Source organism: Poecilia reticulata, linkage group LG19 (assembly GCF_000633615.1).
Source record: "Poecilia reticulata strain Guanapo linkage group LG19, Guppy_female_1.0+MT, whole genome shotgun sequence".
Classification (NCBI taxonomy): Eukaryota; Metazoa; Chordata; class Actinopteri; order Cyprinodontiformes; family Poeciliidae; genus Poecilia; species Poecilia reticulata.
The window spans coordinates 1,165,141-1,178,800 of NC_024349.1; the positions used below are offsets into that span (position 1 = coordinate 1,165,141).

Consider the following 13,660-nt stretch of genomic DNA (forward strand, 5'->3'; position numbering starts at 1 on the left):
GCATTCTGGGTAAATCCAACCAAAGCTAACATGCTAGCCTAGCGCTAGCAGCAGAAATGGCTCCTGGTCTTTAGCCTAAAGAGAAATCCTCCAACYGCAGCACATTGCATTCTGGGTAAATCCAACCAAAGCTARCMTGYTAGCCTAGCGCTAGCAGCAGAAATGGCTCCTGGTCTTTAGCCTAAAGAGAAATCCTCCAACCGCTAAAATCCTCCATCTTGTTTCCATCTGGTGAAGAAGGAAGTTGCTCTCAGTGTCTTCAGAGGTTTTGGTGTTGTTTCCTTCAGTGGTTCTTGGTGCAGCGCCCCCACAGGCCGGGAGGGGAACAGGTTGGTTTAGAGCCACAGCAGCTGGAGGTGGAGCAGATGTTGGAGTTTTGAATCCAGATCTACCGCATTATGAGGTGTGAAATCTTCCTGATCAGGTGTAGAAGAGCATATCGTCCCACAGGAATCAGTGGTTTGTGATTTCCACCACAGCAGCCTTGGTGTTTCCCCTGCAGTCTGTCGTCTGGCTGCCTGTTTCTGCATCGCAGCAGGAAGACCAGCAGTCGATAACCAGCAGCAGATGTGAGGCCGCCGTGTCCTCCACCAATTCTCCTGGGTTTGAAGACATCATGGCGTCCAGCTGAGGAGACGTTTCCCTGACGGCTCTCTGCTGCAGGAGTCCGGCTCCGGTCCGATTGCTGCAGCTAGAAAACATGCAAGAACCACAGAAATGTTCCTAAATCAGACCCAGAGGAGCTGGGAGGCGGATGCAGCCGCAAAACTGATTGTCACGCACAAAATATATCATATCAGGCTGTAATTTATGGAAAACACTGCAGAGAATGTTGAGAAAGGAAAAAGTATTACTTCATCTGATTAAACAATCTGCAGAGTAAATATTTTTTTATTGCAACGGTTTTGTTATGATGTTGGAGCCGCTTCTCCTGACTCTGCATGCTTTATGTTGGTACATATGGAGAGGTGTTTTTCTGTTGGACCGTTTCAAAGTGAAAGTTGAATGTTTTTGGATGAAACTCGTTGACATGGAGGCCGGATGATCTGTAACGAGTCCTGCTGCCGTGTCTAACAGCTTCCATTAGCCACTTGTTGGCGTCTGTCCCTCCGCGTTACCGTTAAGTCTCTGGACGGGGAAGGTAAGTGAAGCTGTCACTGGTGGACACGCTGGAGGTGTGTGTGCGCGTGTGTGTGTGTGTGTGTGTGTGTGCGTGTGTGTGTGTGTTTCTGTGTCTGGCTGGTCTGTCAGCTGCTTTGTTCGTTCATTCGGTTCGACGTTTTGTGGGATAGAATCAGGATCTGAACCTCCATGTTCTTCATTTGTTGTTATAAAGGTGACTGTGACCTTTGAACTCTGTTTAAAGGAGACTTTAATGCACTTCCTGTCACGTCATTTTGTGTTCAGTACAAGTAAAACTGATAAAAACTTGGAAAAATATAATTTAATATTCAAAGGAAAGGTTTGGCTGCTAAGCCTCTCAGGTTAGCTAAGGCTGGTGGAATCGACTAACTCGCTCTTTCTTTGGTTGCCTAGCAACAGCCTGCTGGGTAACGGGCAGTTTCAAGTTGCCCTTCGGTTGCCTAGCAACAGCCTGTTGAGTAGCTGGGCAGCAGCAGTTTCAAGTTTCCCCACTTTGTCTCAAAACTGCTGTCATGAAATGGAAACTGGGTAAAACAGGAAACATGATGTCACCAGTTTGGCAATATTTCAGATATTTAAAGCAAAAAAAAAAAAACAGCTAATCAATAATTATATCGACTTACATGAAACTCTTATTGTGAAAGGTTTTTCTGCCATATTGGCTTTTGAACTTTGTAACATTTGTCACATTACAACCACATAGCAATGTTTTAGTGGGACATTATGTGATTTAGCATCATTATGAAGCAAAAGAACATGGATGCATGATTTTCATGTTTTTTCTTTGAAAAAGCTAAATCTGAAAAGTGCGTCTTGCAGTTCACCAACTTGTAGAATCATTTTTTCAGCAATTGTATAACTGCAAATGTGTGTACAGTTTAAAGTAAATAATTTAATATTAACTAAATGGTCCTAATTCCACTGGCAGATTATTTATTGATTATTTCACTTATAACCAGGGAAAATGTTTTATAAGTGAAACAAACTAGTGGAACTAGAACTATTTAATATTACTCACTAGAAAGAAGCTCCTGTACTCTGCTGAAGTTACCTGTTGGTAACTGAATACTAGACAGTAAATACTTGGTCAGATTTAGTGTTTTGCAGTGCATTGATGCGTTTTCTCCCTCTGAATCTGTATTTGGGATACATTCATAGGAAACTGGTAAATATGATTCATTTTCCTTCTATGGATCCAAAGTAAACGATAAAAGCTGATTGGGTGTTTTCTGCTCAGGAGCTGCAGGATCCATGTTTACATGCAGCGCGGCGGCGTTAAATGGAGCGGGGGACGTTGGATCATAAATCTGTGTTGCTCTCAGGTCTCTGGGCCCTTCCAGCCCAGTTTAGCCTCTGCGAGGCCCTCAGTGCACATCCAGCCTGACCCAGTTAAATCCAGAGTACAGAGCAGCCACAGCCCACTTTGATCAGATGCAAACCAAGCTCAGGGAAACTCTGATGCAGCTGCTCACCGTGATTTCACCTCGACGCTTCTGACAAACACGAGAAAGCCTGAAAGCTGCATGAGCAGTCAGAGTTTCCGGAGGTGGCAGCATAATGACCGGGGCTCTCCGTGGCGCGAAGCTTTGTAGATGAATCAACGGAAACTGAGATGAAAGCAGCGGATATTAACGGGTGAAAATGATTTTATTTAGCCTGTGATTAGCATGTCTGTGAAACTGAATCTGTTTGGACAGAGAAATCCACTCGTTCCTTCATGAATTCACCAGTAAACTGAATAAAACTCAAACATTTCTCCTGTTTTTAACACGTATTGGTTTGGCTGCAGATCAGAAACATGCAACAGATCGATGGGGCCAGGCTGAGAAAGAAGGTTATTACATTTTGACTTTAATTTTGTAATATTTACTGACACACGACTTTATTCTGGTAAAATTACAGCTTCATTCTCAGATTATAATGAGATACGAGTTCATTCTCATAATATGATTTTATTTTCATGATATAAATAACAGTATTCTGGTAATTGTATTCTTGTTTTTTTGACTTTATTTGAGGTTTTTCTTGAGTTTTTACAACTTTATTTTTGTGATATAACTTTATTCTGGTGTTTTCCGACTTTATTCTCATAATATTACAAATTTATTATGGTACAACTTTTTTGTTTGTTAAATTTAACTTTATTCTTGTAATCTAAATAAAATTCGTAGCGTAGCCGTCATACTGGATCGTAGGAATGTGAATCATTGAGATTTCAACGTTAAAACATGAGAAAATTCTCTAACAGAAACAAAACTTTCAGGATTTAGTCGTTAAGCTACAAAATTCATAACCTTTAAATTTTAAAGTCATATTTCGTCACATCTCAACCTCAGACTGAAGCGAAAGGCCGATTGCGTGTAGCACTGCGTCAGAGCGCCCCCCCCAGGCCGATGGTTAGCGTAGCATCGTTCATATGGCGGCGCCTCGGTCTGCCCCGGGTCGGAGTGTTTTCGCGCTGCAGGCGCTCCAAACGCGGCCGTCGGCTGCAGACCCAGTCAAACGCAGCGAGATGGAGGACAGATCTTGGCCGCTCCACTTTTGCAGGATATAAAAGTGGGACAATCTGTTCCTTGGATGATCTCCAATTCTACTTTCCGGGGACCGATACACTGAAAATATATCTATACACAAGCTCTGTCCTACATTAGAGGAGAGTGAGGGAGAGACTGACGGAGAGAAGTGATAAGTTAAAGGTCTTCGTGGCGCATCGTGCCGGGCTGAAGGCGCAGACGGGCAGCGTAACGTTTCCGCAGATCTTTCAGTGGAAGGAAAGCAGACAGCCTGCATTACTTTACATTAAATTACTTTACCTCAGTCTGACCTCTATGTGGGGAAGATGAAGAACGGCGACGTGCAGAAACAGGAAGTGGAGTCATTGTTCATCTTTTCATAAACCAGTGATGTCCAAACCTTTTGCCATTAGAGCCAAAAATGTCAAGATTAGTAAAGGGCCTCATTTTGTTCTTTATTAACTGAACTGTCCTGAGACATTTTAGTTTTTTTTATCTATTCAATAATATACCAATTAGACAATATTTTCATGAAGCAAAGTACTCTCCTTTTTGTAGGAGTTTCTACAAAAACCAGAAGAAACCAGCAGAAATTCCTTCAAACTTTTGAATAAATTTCTGCAAATTGTTGATCTAATATAACTGTAACTATATAATAGTTAATATATATAATAGTAACTGAATTAGATCAGGATGTCCAACGTTTGTTTCCTAAATATTATCCACAAATTATCTCCATTCCTTCTTCCAGTCGGCCATCTTTGTTTACGCTTGTTTCCCGTCTCACATCTGAATTTCGGTGATTCTGTCCTGCAAACATTTTAAGTTTGCAGGACTTTAGCTGCCCCTGTGTGTTTTGGTTGGATGGGACTGAATGTGATCTCTGCTGCTGCATGTGGCCCGTTCAGGGTTCATGAGGCGCCATAATGAGCAGCAGCGTCCGGTGCAGTGGGGGTAATTCAGGCACAGGTGAAGAAGTTTACCTTTGGCTGAGAAACTGGTGATGTTCAGGGACCAACAGCCGGGATGGAGATGCTGTCGCTGCAGAGAAAAGCAGCTAAATTAGGACAAATGAAGTCCTGCTTCTATGATTTCTGAGGGAAGTATTTCAGGAGGTTAATTACCCCAGTTATTATAGTTTCCACACAACTTATTCCTTCCTTTTTCTGATGTTACAGTTTCATTTGGCCTTCACTCTCACCTTCCTTTCTGCTGCTGTAATCCCCTTTCTGCTTGAATCTGACTACTTTGCTTTATGCAAACTAAACTCATGTTTCTCTCCGGTGAATCCTCACATCACTTTTACATCCCAATTAGTTTTCTCCTGGCTGCTCTCCGCCGCTCTCTGGCCTGACTTGCGAATGCTCGACTCTGTTCAATATTTAATGAGCCTTTGTTCATAAATCAGCCGCCTGTATTCCCTCACGGTGAGCGTGAATGATGGCATTAAAAACCTGAGTGTTAACAAGCCGCTCTTGGTCAGTTTTTCATTACTGAAACTTTTGCCAGAAATTTGATCCCTTTTAAAAATCATAATCACAGAAGCCCAGAAGGGATTTTCAATGAAAAAGTTCCTTTTTTGAGCAGTATATATAATTAAAACATTTTTGCTGGTAATATCACATCTATATTATTCTAATATTATGACTTTATTCTCGTAATAAAAAAAAATCTTAGCAATTTTAACATTATATATTATGTTATTTACATTATTTGTCTTGTTTCATTCTGTTCCTGTATGTTTCTTGTTTTAAATAATTATTTAAAACCAGAGAAACTGCAAGAGGAAACAAAACTGCTGTCTTCACCCCCTTCAAAATAAGAGCATGAATGTAAACATCTTAACGACTTGAAGAATTTATAACATTCAATAATCAAAACTTCAACACAGATGTCAAACTTCACCTGAAAGTTTACAAAACAAGCGATCTGTAGTTTATCTGTAAAAAGCCAAGTGTGCTAAATATTTTTAAAGTTAGCAAAAGCACTAATGCGGTGAGCTGATATTAGCTCTGCTGTTAGCAGATTAGCAGAAGTGAGCCCACCACCGGGTTCCAATATTTGGAAAGTCACTGATACAATTTTGATGTTGATTTTTGGGAATTTGTTCTGAAAATCTTTATTTGTTCAGTTCTTATTTTGCTGTGATAAAATAAAACCATCAAAACATAAATATGAATAATTAATAGGGCTGTGAAAACTGTGTTCCCCCAGAGTTCTCCTTTTTCACTGATAAAAGGCAAAAGAAACGGTGTCCTAGTCAAAGTCTGAGGTCTATTCCAGTTGAGATGACCTTAAATAATCCTCCCATTTGGCCGAGTGAAACCAAACAATGACGGTTTGTTCTTGGGGGCCGTTACGTTTTGCTGCGGAGCGTCGTTTGTTTCACCAACAACTGAAATGCATTTCGAAGATTTTTACAGTGAACGAACCCGTAACACTTTACAGAACCCAAACAGAACCTCATTAGACTGGAACGGTGCAGCAAAGAACTGAAACACAACAGCAGTGAATGTTTGATCGTTTGAGGAGTTCTGGGTAAAACAGATTAACATAGAAAGGATATATATATATATATTATTATTTTTTTTTAATCTTAAATGTGAAATGTTTTTTTTTTGTTGTTTTTGCACAATTTTGGGCAAATTCTTTTTTTCATCTTTCCCAGTAAGTGTGGATGATTCTGTAACAACCAATATCCATCCTGAGTCGGCAGGAGGAGCCATAAACCTGTGATGAAGCTGGAACCAACAGTGTTAGCTTCTTTTGTGAAGTTGCTAAATGATGAGTCTTACTGAGGGTTAGCTAGGACTGTGGCCACTGATGAAGAGCAAGAGTAAAATATATATGTTTTAAAAATCCCTGTTTGAGGAGTTTGCTTAGACCCAATCACCTACCAAGCATACTGTGGCCGTTGGCGCCGGTCCAGAGTTTGTATGCTCCAGTTGACAATTTTTCAATTACTAAATTAGTTAATATTTCATAATTGATTCATTACGATGAATCATTTCAGCCCAGTTGATGCCAAGTTAGATTTATTTTATTAACTTACAGTTTTAAATGAACATGTTGACATAAAAGTTTATTTTACAATGAGCAGCTGAGCATCAACCAACCATCCATAGATGTTTAATGAATATGAACGCAGCGCTGTACTGAGTCAGTATACTTCATTATACCCAAATAGAATATTATAATATTTTATTAAAAGTACAAATTTATCATCTCTGGTTTCCTTTAAGAGATAATTCCTCAGATTTATCCGACAGATGGAAATGCTTCGTTTCGTTTGTTTATTCTGACTTTGGGTTTTTTTTTTAAATCTCTGATCCTCTCAAATTATTAATGCTATCTCTTTTAATAAATCTTTTTTGCAAATAAAAATGTCTTATAAATGTTTTATCTTCAGTGTTTACCACCAGGTTTATTTTTTTTCCATTTCATCTCCCATCAGATTTGTTGTTTCTGTTGAATTTAACTGGACAGTCATCAAATTAAAGGTGGGAAACGTTTTTAAATAATGAATCAAGGTCTAACTTTTAAATATTTCAGTCTGGGGTTTACAGCGTTGAGCTGCTGGCTGTCGTTTCCTCTCAGCTCAGCGTTGTTGGACGAGCCAAAAACCTAACGAAGGTTAATGAAGCAAAGTCACAGAATCATCTTCAGCAGGACTTCCTCCACTGCCGCTCATTGCCAGCGGCGGCGATCAGCGTCTCAATGACTTGGATCACTGTCCTGATTCCAGTTGTGTCTCTGCGGGATCCATCCGTCCATCTGTCCATCTTTCCATTTCTGATACTCCTGGATTCAGAGCGTCGGCCTGCCAGTCACATACTGGGAGATCCCCGGCGTCTCTCTTCACCGGCCAGCCAGCCAGCAGTTGGCGCCGGTCCAGACCTGCAGCCGGACTGAAGAGAAACCAGGACACGACACAAGCAGGCGCCAGGATGTGAAATGGGATGTGCAGCGAACCAAAAGCTGCTTCACATCCTGCCTGTTGCAGCTTGTAATCAGTTTCTCCCCAACATTTTCCATCTGGGTTGAGTTAACAGGAAGACATCCGAGTCCTTGATCCACAACCGTCTGTTATGTCAGGACGGATATTTCCCCTGGATGTCCTGAGGACAGAAGATCGTCTCCTGACTGTGAAGAGTTCAGGTCACATGCAGGACTTCATCAGCTGGAAAGGAATAAAATACTAAAACGGGTTTACACAGAGTAAACTGAAAAATAATGAGTGCAGCATGTCTTCTGATCAACCGAACACATTTATTTGTAGAGTATATTTCAGCAACAAGGCAGCTCAAAGGTTTTTACATCATATAAACACAACAAGTCAGAAAAGCATCAACCAGTCACCAACTGAGGAACCAGCAATAAACGTCACATTCTGTCCAGTCCCACCATCAAAACCATCAACGTGTCGATCAGTGATCCAGTGATGTGCAGCTCTACCAGCTGGTTTCAATCTGGATTTAAAGGAACTCAGTGTTTCGGATGTTTTTCAGTTTTCTGGTTTGTTCCAGATTTGTGGTGCATAGAAGCTGCAGCTTTATCAAACATTGTTAAAATATAATTTATATCATCCAAGTATCTTCAGAGTCTTTGTGGATGGTGATGCTATGGACTGGAAGGATCTCCAGCAGCAGTCAGTCTGGCAGTGACTTTAAGCTTCTGACTGAAGACTGTTGCTGTAGGACAATCTGACTGTCCTGACATGCTAACAGTGTAGCATCCAGACAGCAGAGACCTCCATTACGTCCTAAGATATTCACCACAGCGTCGGGCTGTAGGGTTCGACCTCTTGTCTAAACTGAGGAATGCTAGCTGCCAGCACCGCTAGCACATCCAGCTGTATTCAGGCAGGTTGCTATGGAAACGGCCGAAAACCAAAACACACAGCAGTTTCTCACTTCAGGCTCACATAGAGGGATTATGTGTTGATCAAAACGGCCAATGGGAGCTCAAAGAGCCGGAGTGCCTTTAAGGTGTCACCGGTTGCCATGGTTACCCATCGTTAAGTTGGTGTTTTAACGTTAGCTAGCATGTTGTCAGCATATTACGACTATTTATTACTAAGCGATAAACTTAAATTTTGCTACAAAATTGGGATTTGTGGATGGGATAAATCTTACATGGACAAATGATTGGAAAACATGGCCGAAACCGCAGTGGCTGGGCTGGACTTGGAATACTGAAGCCATTTTGTTCACTGCAAGATCATCAATTCTCAATGACATGAGTTGAGTAAATAAAACAAACGGATCCATATCTTCAGTTTACAGTTTGTGTTGAAAACTGTAAACTTTTATAAAAACTGAATTCATAGTTGGCGTGCAAAGGGCAGATGAAATGCAGTAATTTCTACCCATCTTGGTCTCAATTAGCAGTCATTTTGACTGCAGGGAATTTCGCACTATTCTAGTTTAACAGCAGGGGGCGCAATGGGAAGAAAAGCATTCCCATAGTATGCTGCCGCCACCATTGGGATGTTAGGTGTGTTCAAAGTGACTTCAATGGATTGCATTTAGCGGTATGAGAGTAAAGGTGGCTTAATCCAGTTCATAACACACTTTTTAAAATTTTTTACTGAAGAATATCAAAAACTTCCCATTCGCACAACTATACTTTGTCCAGAACAATAAAAATCATTATAAAATACACCGAGGTTTGAAGTTGTAATGTGACAAATGCTCAAGTTTTGCAAGGCTGTGTAAACGTTATTTATACTGAGTGGCAGCAAAAATACTTTATTTTACCTTACATAATGTTTTTACTTCAGTTAGAGGCATCTTGATCGTTATTGTGAAGCTACCCAGAGTTTGACTTTTTTTTTTTTTCCTTTAGAAACTTTTATGTAGATTTTCTAATGTGGGTTGAAACGAGCAGGAAGCGGAGCGAAGAAACCTTCACTTAGACCAAGGGTTCCCAAAGTGGGGGGTTGAGCCCCTGCAGGGGTCCCGAGAGACTAAGTGGAGGGTCTCTAAATTATTTTCAGATTCGTAGTGATGAGGGGTGTGAACGGCCAAAACAGAAAAAATTAAATAAATCATGAAAGAAAATACATGTACTATTAAATAATGAACAGTAATGTACATTGTAATTATTTGCCACGTTTTATTTTTAAAGGGGCAGTATTCTATAAAACTGGCTTTTTTCTTAATCTTTATTTGGTGGGGTTATGTTTTTCCCTCATCAAAAACGAGCCTGGAGTTTTGCCTTGATTATGTCATTTATGTTTGAGAAAGCGTTTAATCTCCATGGCAACCATTCAGCCCCGCCTTCAAGGTGGAGCTCCTCCCCCACTCAGCTCCTTCAGACTAGCCAGCAGCAATTAGCAAACACCTGAACTCATAATAGGAGTTGCTGCTCAGAGCAACGCTGGTAAAATCATTGTTATAGGGTTGATGGAGTAGCCATGTTGGGATAATTTCCTGGAGGAGGAGCTTCAGAAAGGCCAGTAGCTTTTAAAGAGACAGAAGAACCATAGTTACTCAATTTTGCTATAAAGTGGAACTATGTCCCTAGAAAACAAATAATACTACCCCTTTAAATTAATGGAGGAAAATAATTGTGTATTTTTAGGGGGTTGCCGGTAGGGTTACCAGGTTGCTGGTAGGGGGTCATTAGACTTTTGGCCGAAGGAAAAGTGGAAGTCAGGATTTTGTTTTCTTCCAGGGACAGAATGACCTCTGTTGAAACCGTTCCATAGAATATAATGAATATCATCAGATGTTTATTTTCCATTTGGCTTCTCCATCACCACCAAGCAGGAATGATCTTGACCTCGTGTGATGCCAGATTGCACATCCACCTCACTCTCTTCTGCAAAGAACCTGTGATGCAGATTCACATAGTTTATATTTAGCCTGTCTTCCATCAGCCTGCTGCTCCCTGGTGCATTCCTACTGGCTAAATGGGAAATGTGGACCAGCTCTGTGCTACTTCACATGTGAACTTATTAACATTGCCACTGGCTAGTTTTGCTACTATTGCTCTTGTCTTTTCCACGTTTGATTTACACCGTTGCTAATTTTGTTGACTTGATGATGTTTGTGAATGAGGAGCCGAAGTTGACTCCGTTTTCTGCCTGTTTTCCACAGCATGTTCCCACGGACGGAGCCGCTCTCATGGGACAGCCATGTTTTGTCCCCATGACAGCTAGATCACTCAGCCCTCTCTGCAGTGACCACCTGCACAGCAAAGGATGCTGGGAAATAATGAGCATTTTTATTCCAGTCAGGACGACAAAGATGGGGAGGATGAGGAGGAAGAAGAAGAGCAAAGACGAGGCAGTGACGAAGGCCGGTGGAGCAGGGAGAACGGAGGACTAGAAGGACTGGGGGGGAAGGAAATGATCGGCGGACGCCAGGCCTGGGAAGGGAAGGGTGGCGAGGCGGTGAAACCGGCGGCCATTGTGGTCGGCAAACAGAGAATGGACCGACCGCTGAGACCCGGTAACCTGGACAACCGGGGCATTGCCCACATGTCCAATCAGGCACAAACGCATCACCACTCTGCCAACAAGCTGCAGCAGCAACACCTGATGGCGGCAAAACGGCGAGCGCTGATGGAGCGCAGCATGACCGCCATGGCGCCTTATGAGGATACCTTCCTGACCATGATGGTGTTCCGCATCGGGATCCCTGACATCAAACAGACAGTAAGAGCATCAGAACCAAAACGGGTCCAAAACAATGAGGGATCCATCAATCCACTTTTTCACTTCTGATACTGATATATCGTCCGATACGATCCGATACCAAGAAACAGCTGAACTGACATAAGACGTTTCTTTTTTTAAACAGACAATGGCCAATACATCAATAACATCTACTGCAATAAACACATATCAATAGGTAATACAACTGATAGAATATTCAATATATACATAATTATCAAGGTTGGTGGAATCAACTAACTAATTCATTCTTTGGTTACCTAGCAACAACCTGCTGGGCCAATTTCCCCCTGACTTTGGTTACCTAGCAACAACCTGCTGGGTCAATTTCCCCCTGACTTTGGTTACCTAGCAACAACCTGCTGGGYCAATTTCCCCCTGACTTTGGTTACCTAGCAACAACCTGCTGGGYCAATTTCCCCCTGACTTTGGTTACCTAGCAACAACCTGCTRGGTCAATTTCCCCCTGACTTTGGTTAAGGGGAAACTGCGCAAGTTACTCAACAATCTGTTGCAGCAGTTTAAGGTTTCACCGCTGTGCCTCATTACTGTGGAGTGAAAACTGGATAAAACAGGAAAGGTTTGGTAATATTTCAGAAAGAATAATTACCAAACTGATAAGATCAACAGGTTGACAACCTCGGTCAAACATGTAAACAAACTGCAGCAGTTAGTCATTCTAAATCTAACATCAAATAAATAATAAAGCATGATGTCGATCAGAGCATAAAGCATAGAAATAGACTGAATAGATCTGCCCTTATGGATCAGGCACATTGTTATCGATATTTAGATTTTTTTTGATATTGGGACTGATGCAAATATTAATATTGGATCGGTGTATCTTTAAAACAAAAATCTGAGTTAAAGGCGTGTTTAAAGTTTGGTCCCCTCACAAGCAGGCCGCTGACTGGAGGTCTTTCCAAAAGAGGAAGTAGTTCAAGCTGAGTCTCTCTGGTATTACTGCCTCAGAGAAAGATTCAGTTTGACACTTTAACAAATATTAATATAGCTGCTGCACAGTAATATTCATCACACACATTAACATCCAGTCATTTAAAAGACAAAAACAAACCTGCAAAAATTCTGATCATTTAGTACAGGAGGATGAAAACATATTGATGTTTAGTTTGACAAAAAGTCCCACATTTAGCAGAGCTGGATAAATATTGGCACCAGCAAGTATTTGTCTTTATGTTCATCAGATTTTTAAAGGATTTTTAAAATTGGTAATCCATGACCAAACAGCCATCACTTGATGGGGTATATCCATCCGTACATCTTATCCGTCCATCAGTTGGTTAGGATTACCCAAATAATTCTAATAATTTCCAGAAAACATAGACAGAGAAATATTGTGATAATTTTTTCTTTTTTGTTAAAGAAAAGAAAGTAATTCTTTACACCAGGTGTGTAAACATCAGTTTATTGTGTGAAATCTCCTCACATTCCCAAAAGAGCAAATGGAAAGCAGAGTGAACCTCAGTAGCAGAGAAGAAGTGACTCCATCAGTCAACATGGCAATGTTGGAACCTGCGTGGGTCACTCACAGCCAATTAGCTCCCACATCTGGCGTTAGCATCACATCACACTTCCTGCAGCTGGCAGCAGGTGAGAACTGGCAAACCCACACACCAACTGCAGCAAGGTGATGAAGCCCCACCCACTCTGCTTCCAACTCCCTCAACATGCCCAGCGTTCTACATGTCAGCTAATCTGCCCTCAATATAACAGTAATTGCTAATTATCTAATGGGGTTTTAATGAGTTTGGGGAGAGCCGAGGAATGAGAAACATGCCAAGGGTTTCTGTTGTTCTTCAGTCTACATATATTCCTGAAGAAAAGGCAGGAAGGAAAAACTGCACTAAAATTAGATTACAGTGCTGCAGAAGATGTCACTGTGACATCCAGGCTGCGCCGTCACTACGGACCATCAGAAGTAAACACACACTGTCCCCACGAACACACTTTACCTCTTTCATATACACCCGGTCCCCATAAACGCACTTTACCTCATTCATACACACACTGTTAACACGAACACACTGTACCTCTTTCATACACACCCAGTCCCCAACAACACACTGTACTTCCTTCATACACACACTGTCCCCATAAACACACAATACCTCATTCATACACACCGTCCCACAAACACACTGTACCTCATTCATACACACCCGGTCCCTGTAAACACACTTTACCTCATTAATACACATATTGTCCCCACAAACACACTGTACCTCTTTCATACACACCCGGTCCCCGTAAACACACTTTACTTTGTTCATACACACCCAGTCCCTGTAAACACACTTTACTT

General features: G+C 41.4%; 1 protein-coding gene across 3 annotated transcripts in view; it reads left to right on the top strand.

Annotated features, from left to right (window-relative positions):
* Positions 1-13,660, top strand: part of LOC103481054 (SH3 and multiple ankyrin repeat domains protein 1-like) — a 52,270-nt gene that overhangs the window by 4,252 nt on the left and 34,358 nt on the right. For all 3 annotated transcript variants that reach the window (XR_536219.2, XM_008436300.2, XM_008436307.2), the window contains exon 2: positions 10,760-11,319. Coding sequence is in view for 2 of the 3 variants with exons in the window: in XM_008436300.2 (XP_008434522.1) it covers positions 10,864-11,319 (456 nt within the window). In the remaining variant the exon portion in view is untranslated. The remainder of the gene's footprint in view (positions 1-10,759; positions 11,320-13,660) is intronic.